Source organism: Silurus meridionalis, chromosome 4, assembly GCF_014805685.1.
Source record: "Silurus meridionalis isolate SWU-2019-XX chromosome 4, ASM1480568v1, whole genome shotgun sequence".
NCBI classification, from domain to species: domain Eukaryota; kingdom Metazoa; phylum Chordata; class Actinopteri; order Siluriformes; family Siluridae; genus Silurus; species Silurus meridionalis.
In genome coordinates, this window is record NC_060887.1 from 8,743,069 (window position 1) to 8,759,832 (window position 16,764).

Below are 16,764 nucleotides of genomic sequence, written 5' to 3' on the forward strand. Positions count from 1 at the left end.
GAGACAAACTTGCACTTATAAACAACAATCTTATTAATTATTTCTTACCACATTATCTGTGTAAAGCTGCTTTGACACAATGTCCATGTGAAAAGCGCTATACAAATACAAATGAATTGAGTGCTTTGAAGATTTAAAAATATAAAACATATTTTCTAGGTTATTTATATTCTGGGTTATTTAGCATGTTTTTGTTTACTTCATAATTCCATATGTGTGCCTTCATAGTTTGTATGTCTTCAGTAATAATGTACACCAATCAGACATATAATTATGGCATTATAACATTATGACCAGTGAAGTGAATAACTGATTATCTCATCATCATGGCAGCTGTTAGTGGGTGGGATTTACAGTTTTAGGCAGCAAGTGAACGTTTTGTCCTCAAAGTTGACATGTAAGAAGCTGGAAAAAAGGGCAAGCGTAAGGATTTGACAAGGACCAAATTGTGATGGCTAGATGACTGGGTCAGAGTATCTCCAAAACTGCAGCTCTTGTCAGGTGTTCCTGGTCTGCAGTGATCAGTTTCTATCAAAAATCCAAGGTCCAAGGAAAGAACAGTGGTGAACCGGTGACAGGGTCATGGGCAGCCAAGGCTAAATGATGCAGCTGGGAATAAAAGGCTGGCCCGTGTGGTCCAATCCAACAGATGAGCTTCTGTAGTTCAAATTGTTGAAGTCGATGCTGTTAATGCGCAAAGGGTCAGGACTGTTTTGGCATTAAAAATATTATGCAGGTGGTCATAATGTTTGAACGGTAGCCATAAACTTATGCCTGGTCGGGTTAATACACATATGTATATGTATTTATATCTTCATTTAGTCCAAACTGTAGTCTAAAGTGTTCTGACACTTCAGCATCTCACTAGAAATCTGTTAGAGCCATGAGTAGGTGTCATGAATGGCTCACATGAACATGTTCCATCAAGTCTGAGTGGCAGTGTATGATGAAGGGATGGCACAGGTGGCCAACCAGGTAAACTGAGAGGACAAGGTGCGCGTCAAGTCAAATCCCAAACGCCACTCAAATATGACGTCAATGTTTTGACCACGCCCACTTCGTTTGATCTCAAAGGACTTTTTTTTGCACTGTGTCATCCGCAAATTGCCTACGTCACTTCCCGTCTTCCTGTGCGCCATGTTTTCCAGAAAGAGCGGACTAGTATTGCACTGAGGTGAAAACAAAAGCGTTACAAAAAAAATTATAAAAAGCGGTGCGCCTTTGTTTTTCATTAGAAATCACAGCCGCACGAGCGTGAAAACGTGGGAGTATCCGAGGAAGGCGTCGGTTCATGAACATCACACCGCGCGCCTCACGGTGACGCCGGAAGACAACACACGCAGCCGAAAAGCATCAAACCGCCTTCCTCCTGAGCGGATCGTCAAGGTAGAGAGGCAGCACACACACACACACACACACACACAGCGTCAGTGTTCATTTCCCCCAGCTGAGTGTCAGTGCAGCACAGGGAACATGTAGTGTATTTTCTTTTCTCCAGCACATCCACTTCAACATCAGATTTCCAGCAGGCCTTTTTTTTCCCCACACACAGCTGCTGTTACCCCACTGGCTGATGATTGACAGGTTCCCCATTCATTATTACAGATTTCTGATCACCTATGCGCCCTTTATTTAAGCTCTTACATACAACTATAATCATCACAAAAGCTTTGTATGTGATCAACCTGTATATGATATCCCTCTAAATTAAAGAACCAGCCTGTCATGCTCATCAGTTTCTCTATTCATTTATTTTACTGTGTTTTAGTGTTCTTGTAGTTATAGTGAGGAGATCTACATCTGCATTCAAGCACCCATTAGTGAACTGAACACCTCGATGATGATAAAACTATTATGAATAGATTATCCACATGAGGATCTGTTGAGTCAGGTTCCTCTCAAGGATTAACATTTTATATTTATGGCATTCTGGAGACTTCTTTATCTAGTGAACTTATTCATGCATCTGAGCAGCTATGGGGTTAAGGGCCTTGCTCAGGGGCCCAGCAGTGGCAGCTTGGAGTGGCTGAGATTTGAACCTCATGACCTTCAGACCATTGTCAAAAGTGCTATACAAATAAAATTGAATCTTCATATGCAACGTGAGCGAGCGGATTATGAATGTGGTTGTGCTGTGGCCCTGTAGAGAAACGAACACAATGTACCAGGTGCCTGTGAACGATCTGGTGAAGCTCAGAAGATCGCGGAAAAAAGTCAAGAGTATTCTGTGTGACATCGCACTGCAGAGTTGTAAGGACTTGATCGAGGTAAGTGTTCGTCAAAAACAAAACGTGAAGTCTACTTGAGATCGAATCTTCCTCTGGGTGTTTTAGTCATATTTAATTGTTACCAACAGGAATACAAAACCTTTGATGCTGGCGAGGCGAGTTTCAACAACACCGAATGGAGCGATTTCACGGATGGACATGTCGGAAAGAGGAGAAAAAAGGTGTGTGAGACATTGATGAGCGGTGTCCTCCTTAGTGATGTGATACGTTTTTATAAACTATAAATATTTAAATAAAATATTATTTTACCAAAAAATACAAATTTTACTATTATTATTTGTGACTGGCAGTCAATTTGACTTAAGTATAATACATTTTTTAAAGAAATATTTGAATTTGAATAATTAGTTTGTATAATTTTTCTCACCTTTCAACTTTTTCATCTGCCTATTAAAATAAAAAAAGAATGAGAGTTATTCTTAAATAATGCTTCCCATTCAATCCAAATTTTACTGTGGCACATAAAACTTGCCCTCCATTAACCAATACCAAACCGAGGTATGTTTATATATGGTCATAAATGTGTACAGTCACTGACTTCATAAGTGGGTCTCAATCATTTCCAATCTCAGCATTGCTTATTGGAAAATCAAAGGAAATCAACCGGGACCCTATTTTAATTCTATTAAATGAATAAATGTTCTAGTACTAATTTGTAATCAAATATGATTTCAGCAGCAGAAGATAGAATTGGCTGGCAGAAGGTGTAATAAACCATGCAGCATTGATTCTAATGTAAGATTTGTGTAATCAGGTTTGTGAATGAACCTTTCAGAAATATATTCGTATCCAATGAAGTCAAATGAAACGTATTAGAACGATCTGCTTCATTTTAAACCGAACGAGCTATTGATTTTCAGTTCTGGTCTTCATCAGAACACCTCAGGAAGATTGCTTGAATGATTGACTGGTACATGACTTTAACATGAGCATTACTGTTGTTGCTTGTGTTTTCTTTTTTTCCTCATAAAGTGGAAATATCGGACGGAATCCTTGTGCTGCAGCCTGTGCTGGTTTTCCACCCGGTCTTTTTACACCTTCCGAAGTCACGCTTTGCGGTGTCATAGGGAGGAACTAGACCTCGCATCACTTTTAGCCTGCCCCCAATGTCCTTTCGTAAGCCGTCCAGAAACCATAAATCAGCACCTCAAGTATTTCCACCCCACACTTCCAAAACCAATATCCACACCCACCGTGTCAGTTATTCAGCCACCTAAGTCTTTAACCTTTCCAACCTCTTCCGACCTGGCTGAAGATCGGTACATGTGTGTGAGCTGTGGCTACTCTGACTCTTTGCTTTATGTGATGAAGAAACATGTTTTGGTGAATCACTATGCAACATTGTTGAACCGTTACTTTGGGCACAGGTTGGAAAGTGGCCAAAACTTGTCAGTTCAAAGCAAAAGTGCCAGAGTTCTAAATTCTAAGTATTACTGCAAGGAGTGTAAATTGCCAGCAGAGACCATAGAACATCTTTTGTATCACATTTTGAGTTCGGACAAGCATAAGGATCTTCACTGGCATATTATGCCGTTTATCAGCGAAAAGACTCCAAACGCCGGGCAGGCGAACTTGCTGAATCTTGCACCAAATTTGAATCAGGCTAAAAATGTAAGCATGGTCCGAGGCGCCAACTTTGAGCAGCAAAGCAAGCAAATGAAAGGACATTCAGCAGCTAAATCAAATGGCACGATGCTCATGGCAGGGACCGCAAACTCAGCAGGTCTTCTGTGCTCTGCTGGAGGAAGGCAGGTCTTCCTTTCCTCCCAGACTCCTGCTTTACTACAACAACAATCTACTAGTGGAATCCATCAAGGGTTGTCTACCTTGTCTTCCCCCTCGCTTGTTAAATCTATAAATATGATGATGCCAAACAAACAGGTACCCATGACCATGACGATGCCTAGGCTCTCCCAATCTCAATCAGCCCAACAAGTGCTTCTGCCATCCGGAGTTCAGGTCAATCTTCCAGGCAAAACTAATGTACGTCCGCCCATGCTGTTTACTCACAGGCTACAGCTAAACCAATCTGCCCACAGGCAGCCCATCATAGCCTCTCAGTCTGTCCGACTCATTCCTACAGGCAACAAGGTGAATGGGGTACCGACGTACACTTTGGCTCCTGTTCAAGTAAACACCGTAGCTGGCCAGGCCAGCGCTAGCCATGTAGGCAATCGAACATCAGTAGTTATGACACAGAATGGTCCTCAGTCCTCAGTAATATCTTCGTCAAAATCTGCGGCCCTGCCTGCTAAGCCTGCACCTTCAGGCCAAAAAGAGGTGCCGCGTAAAAAAAATCGGCCAAACAAATTGGCGGTTTTTGCGCCATTCCTAAAGAAACAGAACGACGATACTGTAAAATGCCTACGGTGCAAGGTTTTGTTGACCGAGCAGTGGATCTTTCAGCACTTGCTGCATGGTTTGAGGTGCCTGTTTTGCCCTCTGATGTTCTACTCCTTCAAGCAGATCATGGAGCACTCAAACAAAGAGCACAACTTGAAAATCAAGAAAAACCGAGACTTCATTAAAGGCGAGTACAAGCTAGACTGCGACGACGAAGGCAATATCGAATTTTCCACCTTCAGCTTGAACACCGACGTTCCCAAAGACTTGCTGGATAACCGAGAGCTCAACCTTGTGCTGGTCACTAGCGCTCAAGAGAAAATCTACATCAAGATGTACCCAGACTCTGCGAAGGCTGTATACCCGCCCACCCTGAAAACCATACCTACAGTATGTCCGTTCTGCCAGATCAAGCTGCAGACTTTGGAGGCCTACGAGTATCATTTGAAAACAATACACCACATCGTGCCCACCATCCACGCCATACTGAAATCTCCTGCCTTCAAGTGTATCTACTGCTTCGGGGTGTATTCGGAAAAGTCGACTCCCAAAACCATTTCTATTCACGTACAGCGCTGTCGGTGCGCCCCCAAGAGTGTCAAGGAATCGGAGAAACGTCTGAATCCGGACACAACCGCGCACGTCAATGGCGAGAGGGTAAACTCGATCCAGCAGAGTTTCCAGCCACACATCATACTCAACGCAGACGAAAAACACACTGCCAAAGAAAAGTCCAAGCGGGAGTCCAGTGGTGAGAAAAACAGAGGGGTCAGGGCCTGTAAGAATGAAGTTCCTGCCCCAGCTGAGCTTGTCCTGGACCCATCAGGAATGGAGATGCAATCGTTCGAGAACAGGAAAGAGTTCCTCACAAAGTACTTTCACACTAAGCCCTACCCCTCCAAACTGGAGCTGCTAACACTCGCTGCCCGTCTGTGGTTGAACAAGACAGATGTGCTGCACCACTTTGGTATGAAACGGAGCAGATGCATGAAAACAATCCAGAGGAGAAGAACTGTAGTACTACTGGGCTTCAACATGTCCGAGGTGAATAAAGTGAAACATGACCTTCTAATTCCAGAGGTGGAGCCCAAAGTCTGAAGAACCCGATAAAATACTGTATTTATATAAGCATGCTTAAGTTAGAATTCGTGTTCATTTAAAGTTAAGTGATTTCTATCAGAGGTGTCAAAAGAAGGATTCGGAGGGCCATATTATAGGGTTTGTCCTTCTCCAGTACACAGTTTAGGTCATACACAACTTTATTATAAGCCAATAAATGAATTGGCAGCACTAAACGGACAGGCTTTGGCTCGATCCGTTTGGAATTGCATCGTTTAGCTATGTTTAAGATGTAATTCTATGGTTTGGGTAAGGATTGTGTGTAAATAATTACAGATATATACATGTTTGGGTACCATTTCTGATATTATTTGCCAGTTTGTAAGTTGGCAACTCTGTTAGTATTTTTTACACAGCTATCCTGTAAATGCACTCGTGTGTATGGGCCCCTGTACATTTCTAATGTAAAAAGTGCTTTCTGAGACCTGTAGTATGCATTTTGTTCAGCTGCAGTGCATCACTTCTGTATGAAATTCTACACACTCACCGTCCTCTTGAGTAGGAACACGTGTTTGCCTGCTCATTCATATGGTTATCCAATCCGCCAGTCATATGGCAGAAGCGCAAATAGTGCCCACGTCAAAATAGGGACAAATTTGTGTTTGGGCCGCTTCGGGTTTCTAGACAAAATGGTGCGGGGTAAAAAAAACAAAACCGTCTGGGGGAAGAGGATTTGTAAACTGAAACACCTTGTTGAAATCGGAGGAGAATGGCCAGACTTGTTTGAGTTGACAGGAAGTGTATAGTAACTGAGCAGAAAAGCTTTAGGTGAACAGCAGCAGAAGACCACATCAGGTCAAGAATGAACTTCTGCCGTTGTAACCCATCCACCTCAAGGCTCGGTGTTTTCCGAGATGCTTTTCTGCTCGAGCGCGGTTATAGAGGCCGATTATATGAGTTACTATTGAACCTCCTGACAGTGCAAACCAATCTTTCACTCCGTCCTCTTGCCTGTAGAACAGTCACTCACTGAGTGTTTATTGTATTTTACCCCATTTTGTGCATGCCTGTATGTACAATTCCCAGGAGATCAGCGGTTTCTGAAATGCTCAGACAAGCCCATCTGCTACACATTTCCATTACAAAGATTATAGGTTTTATTCGTTCTGATGAACTGTGCATGATTTCATGCATTGTGCAACCGGCACATGATCGATGAACTGATCGGATAGCTGCCAAAATGAGCGCAAATGTTCCGAATAAAGTGGAACGTGAGTGTAGTTTACCACTAGTACCTTTGAGAAGTTCAGTGTACCGATTTACGTCATTGCTTCTTCTTTTTTTTTTTTATCCTATGTTGAGTGTACTAATAGAAAGAAAGAAAAATGTTTGCCTTTTAAAACCATTCATATTCTATTAAAAAAGTTTATTTGGGATGGGGTTGTGTTCTATTTCGAATTTATAACCTAACGAGTTTCTTTCAGCACGATCCGGTGGGAGAAACAGTGGGTCGAGCGTGCTGATTAATGCTGTTGAAGAGTATATTCTTAATACTGTATAATATATTTTTATTTTATATGAAGCCCTAATGTTTTACTAGCAAGGATGCGGATAGCATAAGTGCAATCTTATGATATGGACACTCCTGCTTTTTTATCGCAATTAAGGTTTTGTTTGTGTAGATAAAATTTGCCAAACAAGCTTTAGAAATAGATATATTTAGGTAGGCGCTGGTGCGGGAAGGTCTCAAATGCAGATGACTCCAGAAAGGTCAGTCTAAAGATGCTTGGGAGACCCCATATAAGAGATACTGTCATGTTTAGATTTTGGGAGAACTTTAGCTTCAGCTTATATGATTGAGGCTTTGATGGGGCTTTTAAATACTTAAAAGTTTTTACGTTTATCATGAATTGATTCATGCAAATGAATATATGCAAATCACCCATGAGAGCGTGTTTAACACTATCGCACACTTGCTCAGCTTTTTATATCCGACCTTGATAATCAGTTTAGCGACAAATCATACAAAATTCTGGCCAATTTTTATTATAGTGCAATTTTATTTAAACGTAAACTTTTTGTCATTTTTAAAATGATTTGCTGAACCTTTTGATCTCAAATTCTGAAAAATTTTAAGCTACAAGGCTTGATATGTTAAAACCTGTTGAATAAATGCTGTACTCCTTTGTTTATGTAAAATGTCAGTGTGCAATGTTGTTCATCAGGTGAAACAAACAGCTCGTGTATCTCTCTTCCACCAAACCCCCCCTCTCTCCCCGCCCCCCATACTCTGCCATGCAAAATTGTCACAAATATTCCACGTCATTTTTATTACTTATAGCATTAATAGACAAATACACAACCTTCCGGAAGTGGTAGTGATGTGGGCCGTGTTTAAGAATGTATTTTGGGAGATCGTGGGAGAAACGTTTTGCGTTACTATATGCTAATTATAGGCATTTGGACTAAAACAATGTTTTTATTTATTTATTCACAACTTTTTTGAGTTACTGCTTGCATCAAGAAGAAGAAGAAGAAGAAGAAGAAAAACAAGCTAAAGCTACTATCAAGCTGATCTTGTATCTGCAATGTATCGTTTTTCCACACTGTCACTGTGTTGGTCTTAACTAGTTTTGTACACTCTGTTAACATGATGTAGTTCTGTGTACAGACCACTTACTCACTGTCTTGTATGTTGTCCTTTAACCATTGAGCCTTTATGTGGTGAGGATGCCAATAAACATGGACCTAAGCTCTTCAGTGAAAGCAAATCGAAGTTCTGTCCTAACGCATACATTTCTGTTTTTGTTTTTTTTTTTAAACTGGAGATTAAAGATATATCTAAGTAAATATAAGGGTCGAGAACAATAAAATTGAAACACAGATGTTGAAGGTAATTCCATATGTAAGAGCAGAGTGAATGTGTGAAGTAAAACTACATGAAATTTTGTAATTAACATTAATGAGAGAGAGTTCAATAAGGACACATTTTTGGTCTTGTCTTGCTGGTGCATCTGTAAACAATTTTTTTTTCTTTCAAACCAAAAATCTAAGTAAAATATCTCCATTATTTATAACTGTTATCTTTTTGTTTTTCTTCTAGCTCAGTTGTCAAAGGCAGCCCATAGACCCGTCTGGTAAAAAGTTGTACAATTTGGCCACTTTGTTGGGGCGGGTGCATGAAACATTCTGACCCAATCTAAAATGCTGAGAATGCAATATGGCACTACCATGTAAAATTTGGGCTTAATCTAAGATGTATAATTATAACTTTTGAACCATGTCCAACAATGACAGGTATCTGTGAAATTCCTGTACTCAATCAACACAAAATTTGGGTCATAATTATCAAAAGATTTTTGAATAATTTAAACTGTTTGTCCATTATGAGTCAATAAATCTAACAACAAAGCTGCCAAACACCCCCGAGGCTGTAATTCTGCAATGTGCTCTTTACAAGAAACTTGGTAAGATTCAGGACCTTGACTTTAGGCCATGGGTGTCCAATGTTTTCCATAAAATATACATTTGGATTTACTTGGTTGGAATGAAACCCCGCACCCACGTGGCCCTTAAGGGGAAAGATTGCAAACATCTGTTTTGGAACAGAAATGGAACAAATTTTCTGCCAGCACCATCTACTAGTGAGAAGCAACAATAACAATGTTCTTACATCTAACTGCCTTTATTGCTTTTACAAATTTTGTCCAATGTTTACCAGATTCGGCTCACATCATCTTGACAGCCTGCTATCATTTGTTACATTAGATCCACTTCAATCCTCGAGTGGGCCAAACTTAAATACTGGGTTTATGTAGAGGCCCAAACACAAGGCAGACAAGATACAGAATATAGTGCAGAAATGAAGTAAGGAAAAGCAGAAGATTCTGCTCTAATGCACATTTGCCCTGAGCAAGAGGCTTGGAATTTTTTCTTGGCTGTCAATTTGTAAAAGTTTGAATGAAAAGAACTGGATCACTAGTAGTTTTATAAGCAGCATGGCAAATAATTTCAGCTGAATGTTTGGAGAAACAAATGTTCTGGATGCCAAGATGTGTAAAGCTTTTTTATATACCAAGGGAGGATTTTTTTCAATTTAACATCTGTAAATTTATTTAACGTTACCATACACTGTGTATAAATACTGTATTTAAAATGGTGTAGTTTAGACATGCCCAGGCTTTTACTCATAAAGACAAAAAAATCTAACTCGATTGCGTGCCATGGGCCAAAAATACAATTCTCTCACATATTTAAAAATCAATCAATCAATAAAAAATGTGATTCTGACTGCAGTCTGCTTTATTAATGATTATTTAACTTATTTTTAAAGTTCTAATTGAGTGAAACATTTATTGCACAATAAAGTTCAGAGTCTAATGCAGCTCTAAATTGACCTCTAATGAGATACATGAAGCTGCTTATCTATCTATCTATCTATCTATCTATCTATCTATCTATCTATCTATCTATCTATCTATCTATCTATCTATCTATCGAGTTAGTATATCTTAAATATATTCTCTTAAATCATCGATGCAATCTGGGATCACTTATTTTGCCTTCAGTTTCAGGCAAAAGCAAGTGATCTTGAGATTTGCTGACGACAAACCCCGCCTCTACGCTCCGATTGGCTACCATACAAATTTCCTACAGCCTAATTGGCTACAGGTTCATAATTCTGTACGACTTATAGTCAATCCTAGAAGAAGATTCGGGGTTATGAGCGCGTAGCTCGTTTGGCCTCGTGCGTTCTTCTTTAAAGCTATAATACTAATGTTTTGATATGAATATGGCACTAATCGGTCAGTACTGGATTCAGAAATGTTTATCTCGATATGCCGGTGTCGTGGTCACCACCATGCGGAAGCTGGAGACTGCAGTTGGCCATCAGAACTTGTCCTTCAGGAGAACATTTCTACATCAGGATCTGGGAGGGAGGAACGTCCACACCTCTGCTGGTCAGTGTGGCGACCTGCTGAAGAAGATGCTCACCAACAGGAGGTGAGTACAGACTGATGAAGGACCAGTAATGCCATTAAAACTGTATCCAGCCCTGTAAACCTCAGTGTTTTCTCCTGACCAGGAAGAAGAAGTGGTATGAAACTCCCCAGGTGAGTTATGGTGCACCATAATGCAGCCCCCATGTGCAGCAGAAGAACTTTATTGCAGGTTTACTGAGTGTGTTTTCAGTCTGTACTCACAGGTCCATCCAGCTCCATGAAACCAGCCAAGAAAAGGACCACAGAGGACAGTTTACGAGTGCGAACCCTGAACACCATCCTTTATAAAGCCATCTCTGACCTCCTGTCCTCTCATGAGGTTCATGCGGAGATCCCAAGTTACAATGTGGAGCTCACTAAAGTACGATAAACCATGCCTTTTACGCTTTCTCCTCTGGTTCTGTGTGTATTACCTTCTAGGTCATTTCTTGTGGTGAAAACCATCTCAGTTTTAGAGAGATGCTCTGTTCTTTGTTAAATCACTATGGTAACCCATTTCCTCCTTCTTCATGTTGATGTTAATAGTTTAATGCTTGCTGGACTGTTGCACATGCTCCCTTGTGCTCTGAAAAGTGCTTTTAAATACATTTTATTTCTAATCAAAAATGTTCCCCTGGTTTTATTTTAAGGTTTCGCTGCTAGCAGATCACACTGCTTGTCGAATCTACTGGAAGACGAGTTTGTCCTCTAACAGAGACGCTCAGATTCAGAAACTTTTGGACAAATGTGCCCCGCGGATACGGTACGTATTTCTGAGGTGGTTAAAAAAAAAAAAAGTTTCGATGCTAGTTTTGTAAAACGCCAACAGATGGCAGCACAAGGCTGCACGCACAGTCACAGGAAGCATCAACCTTCATAAGTCAGTGTGCCAAAAGTCATCTTCCTATGTGTAAATGTAGAAAACTAAAGTGTAAACAAAGCTAGTCTCAAAACTTTTTGATAGCACCTCGTATTGGCGTATGTATGTACATTCAATTGCACAGTGAAACAAGAATAGGGTCATTATAATATGCGCTTGTGTGTTTCAGATACCTTCTCGTCTCACAGCAGATCTTGGGCAGTGTTCCTCCTTTAGTTTTTGTCCTAGATAAACAGTATGCAGCTCTGAAAGAGGTAACCGGATCTATTCAGTCATGGCATTAAAATGACAACATGAGTAAACTGGATGAATCGTTTTATTTTTTTTTTTTCTCTGATGTCAGGTGGAAAATCTTCTAAAGATTGCCGATTACGGCCCCAGTGAAGACTCTGAGAAGATCGTCCCTGAAGATGCCGAGTAAGATTTGTACTTCTGTTTTTAGTAACTGTCTACTGGCAGATTTATAGGTATAATCATAACTATATAATAAATATGGCCCGTGTCTATCATTCCTTACAAAACACATGACTAGAAATAAAACGAGGATTTCTTTCCACAGGACAAGAGAACACACGGTGGAGAAGAAGAGAGTCGTGCTCGGCATTGATCACGACGCTCTCTATAAACAGATTGAGGACTATAAACAGCGGTTTGATTTGAGAGACTCAAACATGCAGATCAACAACTCGGCGTCTCTGACTCAAGAGCAGCTAGACTTGTTAGCGGAGATCAGAAAGCAGAAGCTGATCGAGAAGAAAAAACGCAAAGCGAAGAAGATGAAAGACGATGACATCACGCCCAAAGAGTTCCTGCTCAGGAGGCAACTTCAGAAGGAGCAGGATGAACAGGATGAATGTGATTCAGAGGACAGTCAGGCCTCAGAGCGGACATGATAAAAATAAATAAATAAATAAATAAATAAAAAACCTGAAAAATATTATATAGTTATCATTTTTCATACAAAGTGGTATGTAGAACAGAGCTGATTGGCTAGACAGAGTGACTGACGCAGGAGTGAGTACAGTAAAAATTCACTGCAGAGGATAATTCAGTGACAAATCATCCAATGAGAAGAGATTAAACCAAAATAAATTGAAATTTGAAGGATCCTTTTTAAAAACATTTTACGTTCATATTCATTCATTGCCTTTTTGATTATAATCATTTATTTATATTGAAGGCATTTGGCAGATACCATTATCCAGAATGACTTGTTTACTTCATTCGTTCAACAGCAGCTATGGGGTTAAGGGCCTTGCCCAGGGGCCCGGAAATAACAGCTTGGTGCTGAGAGTTGAGAGTTTTATGCTTGGAGTAATAAATTCTATAGCACAGAACGTGATTATGAATGATAACACAACCTAGATGATCTGATCTACACTGTTTATTGTTTTTCTATTTTTGTCTTTCACCTGAACTTTGATCTGCTCAGTGGCTGTACATTTTTCTATCAAGACCAAACGTTGATGGGAGGAACCACACTTTTTTTTTCCCCCTGAAGTCTTGGATGAGTTTCATTGGATTCTTTGAATGGCATCAAGGGTATAATGGTACTGGTTTTAAAAGTACAACTTTAAATACAGCAACTGGTCTGCTCCCAATGACCTGATTATAACAACTGGCTAAAAAAGATGATTTGAAATGTCATTACAGCAACTTCCAGAGTCATTAACAATCAACTTGGTGTATGTAAACCTCTGACCCCTGGGACATGTCTGATCTTTTTCAAAAAATATTTCTGATGTGAACAAAATAGTGTCCCTACATGAGCTACTTTTAGCCTGTATCTTTTGCCTCGGGGTCAAGATGGGTCAATCTCATGTACATCATTTAAAGACATTATTTTGTTCATACATTTACTTAGCAGGAATCCAGGGGGTCCAAGAATCCGAAGAACTCCTCAAAGACCTCCTTATAGCCAGTTTCTCTGTAGGAGCAATTTACAAATCACTGAAGATGCAGATGAGCATCTGTACAAACATTTGTATGCAAATATAAAAATCTGGGGACAGGAATGAACAAATGATAAATGAACTGCTGAAGGCATCAGGCATCAACCTAAAGAGCACCAACCCAGTTGTAAAGCATGGGAGTGGCAGCATCCGATTGTGGGGGGTTTCGACACAGAACTGGTGAAGGGGGAATATCTAGAAATGCTAAAAGAACACATTATAACCTCAGCCAGAAAGTTACACCTGGTTTGGGAAAGAAGGAGGCCTGACTGCGTAACACCAGGTCAGTCAGGGGAGAAAAAAAAATTCTGAGAAGCTTCAGGCTTTGTGTATTTAAACTTTTGATCTACTGAAAAATAAATAAAATATTTAAAAGCTGAAATGAATATGTCTCGTCTATTATTCGAGACATATTCTCGAATAGAAAAAAAGCTGTGATAGGTTCGTGGAAGTCTACAGCAACAAATAAACTGTAAATAGAAAAACGTTGCGAATCGATGACCCTGCCTGTCGATCAAGGCCAGGAATTGGAGGCTTCGGCGGGCACTATAACGGCTGAAGATGGGAAGATCCACGGGTTTCATTTATCAAAGCTGCCTAGAATTGAATTCTGAATTTGTGCGTAAGAATCTCCCTCATATATACTGGTGGATTTTTTTTGCTTGTGCATAGTCACACTCATCATATAAAATAGAATCATCATGTTTAAAAGCACAGTGCTAAAAGGGCTACCTTGATGCCAAGAAGAACTTCAACAAGATCAAAAAGATCAATTGCACAAAACTGATTTAACTCAAAATATTCAAGTCATAGCTGATTGAAAAATACCAGTACCATCTTTAGTAAATTAGGAATAAAGTAGTAAACCTAGTAATACATTTCTTATTTGGAGACAATGTCCATTGTTAAAAGTGCTACACAAACACAAATAAATTGAATGAAATGTTAAAAAACTGTCAGTAGATAAAAGCGCAAGAATGAACTAAAATCATCTAGATCAACCAAAACTGCACTGTGTACCAGAGGTGGGAAGTAACGGAGTACAGATACTTCGTTACTGTACTTAAGCAGATTTTTTTGGTATCAGTACTTTACTCCACTATTTATTTTTCAGACATTTTTTTTTACTTTTACTCATTAAAATTTTACACAAATATCTGTACTTTTTACTTCTTACATTTTCAAAACAGACTCGTTACTTTAGTTTTAATCCAGTGATTTGGTGAAATATTATTTTTTTTATTTTCACTGCGTGCCGATTTACATCATTTAAATCTGTAAAATGTCTATAATTTTATATATAAAAGCTTCCTGACTTGACTTGAAGAGGTGCAGTTTCTCCGGTATCACCTCATTAACTGTCCGTGTGGATAGCAAAGGCTCTAAATGATGTCCACACACCTCTGCGCTGATATAGCATTTATATTTAATCACATGCTGTAAATATGATCCATGTTTAACACCTCCAAGCTGCCAGTTTTGGGCACCTGAGCAAGCACTTAACTCACTCCTGCTAAATTAGTAAATGAGATCATTAAGAGTCGCTCGGGATAAACACTTCCAACAGGAAGTGGCTATATCTCGCTATCTTTGTCTCTCTTATTTCTCTGTCAAATTGTCTCTGTGTCTCTTTTAGTAAATGTCTCTGTCTTACTGTATATGTCTCTCTCTTGCTGTCTCTCTATTTGTTTCTCACTCTTTCTAAAGCTGTGTCTGTGTCTCTTTGTCTTTGTCTCTGTCTTTCCTGCTTATTTACATGTCTAAAAAAGTTTTGAGTTTTGAAGTAATGACATTAGTGATCTATGATGAAAGACTTTCCTGGTTCGATTTTTACCTCTAGTTTCATATTGAACATTATAAGAAGTATTTAAAAACAGAACAATAAAAGATCATTTAAAATTGGTTGCTGGTAGATCATCGTATATCAGTGGTGCAGGTGTTGGAGATGTGGTTCTTGTACCTGAGTCACTTCTCATAGACTTCGAGTAACTGAGAGAATGTACAGGAAGGAGAAGTTTTGACCCTCTACCATCATGATCTAAGAGAAAACACTGGTCTCCTAACTATAGAAAAGCCAAGAGTCCAATAAGCAAAGGCTTGTTTGCCTCTCCTGTGTTGGTGTAATGGTCAGTGAAGTGATCACTGCTATCTGACTCACCTGGTTCGATTTCTACCCCTTAGCTTTCCTTTAAATGGTTTAAAAAGTTTTAAAAAAAACCCAAAAAGGTCCCAAAAAGGTCCTAAAAATCAGGTTCTTGCAGGAGATCCTGTGGCTCAATTAGAAGAGCTTTACCTCTGGGTTGAGAGGTTGCCGGTTCAAACCCCGGCCAGGGCTCGAAGTTAAGAGTGTGGAAGGTGTAAGAAATGGCTGCGTGGAAGGTTGGATGTGGTTTCGGTGGGCGTATCCTGAAGCAAGGGGGCAATATCTGGGCATCTGCCCCCCCGGGTGTCTGAGAAGCTGAAAACAGGGGGTTATGAAGCAAAAACGTTCAAAAAAAGTATCGACTTAGTTTTGCATATACAGGGAGTGCAGAATTATTAGGCAAATGAGTATTTTGACCACATCATCCTCGTTATGCATGTTGTCTTACTCCAAGCTGTATAGGCTGGAAAGCCTACTACCAATTAAGCATATTAGGTGATGTGCATCTCTGTAATGAGAAGGGGTGTGGTCTAATGACATCAACAACCTATATCAGGTGTGCATAATTATTAGGCAACTTCCTTTCCTTTGGCAAAATGGGTCAAAAGAAGGACTTGACAGGCTCAGAAAAGTCAAAAATAGTGAGATATATTGCAGAGGGATGCAGCAGTCTTAAAATAGCCAAGCTTCTGAAGCGTGATCATCGAACAATCAAGCGTTTCATTCAAAATAGTCGACAGGGTCGCAAGAAGCGTGTGGAAAAACCAAGGCGCAAAATAACTGCCCGTGAACTGAGAAAAGTCAAGCGTGCAGCTGCCAAGATGCCACTTGCCACCAGTTTGGCCATATTTCAGAGCTGCAACATCACTGGAGTGCCCAAAAGCACAAGGTGTGCAATACTCAGAGACATGGCCAAGGTAAGAAAGGCAGAAAGTCGACCACCACTGAACAAGACACACAAGCTGAAACGTCAAGACTGGGCCAAGAAATATCTCAAGACTGATTTTTCTAAGGTTTTATGGACTGATGAAATGAGAGTGAGTCTTGATGGGCCAGATGGATGGGCCCGTGGCTGGATTGGTAAAGGGCAGAGAGCTCCAGTCCGACTCAGGCGCCA

The 16,764-nt window shown here is 40.1% G+C and overlaps 2 protein-coding genes across 3 annotated transcripts; both read left to right on the forward strand.

The window, feature by feature from the left end:
* The first annotated feature begins 1,093 nt into the window (after positions 1-1,093).
* adnp2a (ADNP homeobox 2a) lies at positions 1,094-8,450 on the forward strand. Of its 2 annotated transcripts, XM_046847197.1 has the most exons (4): positions 1,094-1,386; positions 2,147-2,267; positions 2,357-2,449; positions 3,261-8,450. In XM_046847197.1, exons 2-4 carry the CDS (start codon positions 2,160-2,162, stop codon positions 5,727-5,729), a joined length of 2,670 nt encoding a protein of 889 aa, XP_046703153.1. In that variant the 5' UTR covers positions 1,094-1,386; positions 2,147-2,159; the 3' UTR covers positions 5,730-8,450. The 2 variants fall into 2 exon arrangements, with proteins under 2 accessions (XP_046703153.1, XP_046703154.1); XM_046847198.1 differs by lacking the exon at positions 1,094-1,386 and having other exon boundaries at positions 2,237-2,267; positions 2,357-2,446; positions 3,257-8,450.
* A 1,934-nt stretch (positions 8,451-10,384) lies between these two features.
* On the forward strand, positions 10,385-12,489 carry rbfa (ribosome binding factor A). Its single transcript, XM_046847200.1, has 7 exons — positions 10,385-10,694; positions 10,777-10,804; positions 10,884-11,054; positions 11,323-11,435; positions 11,722-11,806; positions 11,896-11,969; positions 12,112-12,489. The coding sequence occupies exons 1-7, from the start codon at positions 10,477-10,479 to the stop codon at positions 12,443-12,445; spliced, it is 1,023 nt and encodes a 340-aa protein (XP_046703156.1). The 5' UTR covers positions 10,385-10,476; the 3' UTR covers positions 12,446-12,489.
* Positions 12,490-16,764: the final 4,275 nt, after the last annotated feature.

What these genes read in the sequence shown, in the direction of transcription:
- adnp2a (XM_046847197.1), top strand. Translation starts at nt 2,160, where the DNA reads ATGTACCAGGTGCCTGTGAACGATCTGGTGAAGCTCAGAAGATCGCGG. An exon ending in GTTGTAAGGACTTGATCGAG is followed by an intron (nt 2,268 to 2,356) that starts GTAAGTGTTCGT and finishes TGTTACCAACAG; the next exon opens with GAATACAAAACCTTTGATGC. An exon ending in TCGGAAAGAGGAGAAAAAAG is followed by an intron (nt 2,450 to 3,260) that starts GTGTGTGAGACA and finishes TTCCTCATAAAG; the next exon opens with TGGAAATATCGGACGGAATC.
- rbfa (XM_046847200.1), top strand. Translation starts at nt 10,477, where the DNA reads ATGAATATGGCACTAATCGGTCAGTACTGGATTCAGAAATGTTTATCT. An exon ending in AGTATGCAGCTCTGAAAGAG is followed by an intron (nt 11,807 to 11,895) that starts GTAACCGGATCT and finishes CTCTGATGTCAG; the next exon opens with GTGGAAAATCTTCTAAAGAT. An exon ending in ATCGTCCCTGAAGATGCCGA is followed by an intron (nt 11,970 to 12,111) that starts GTAAGATTTGTA and finishes TTCTTTCCACAG; the next exon opens with GACAAGAGAACACACGGTGG.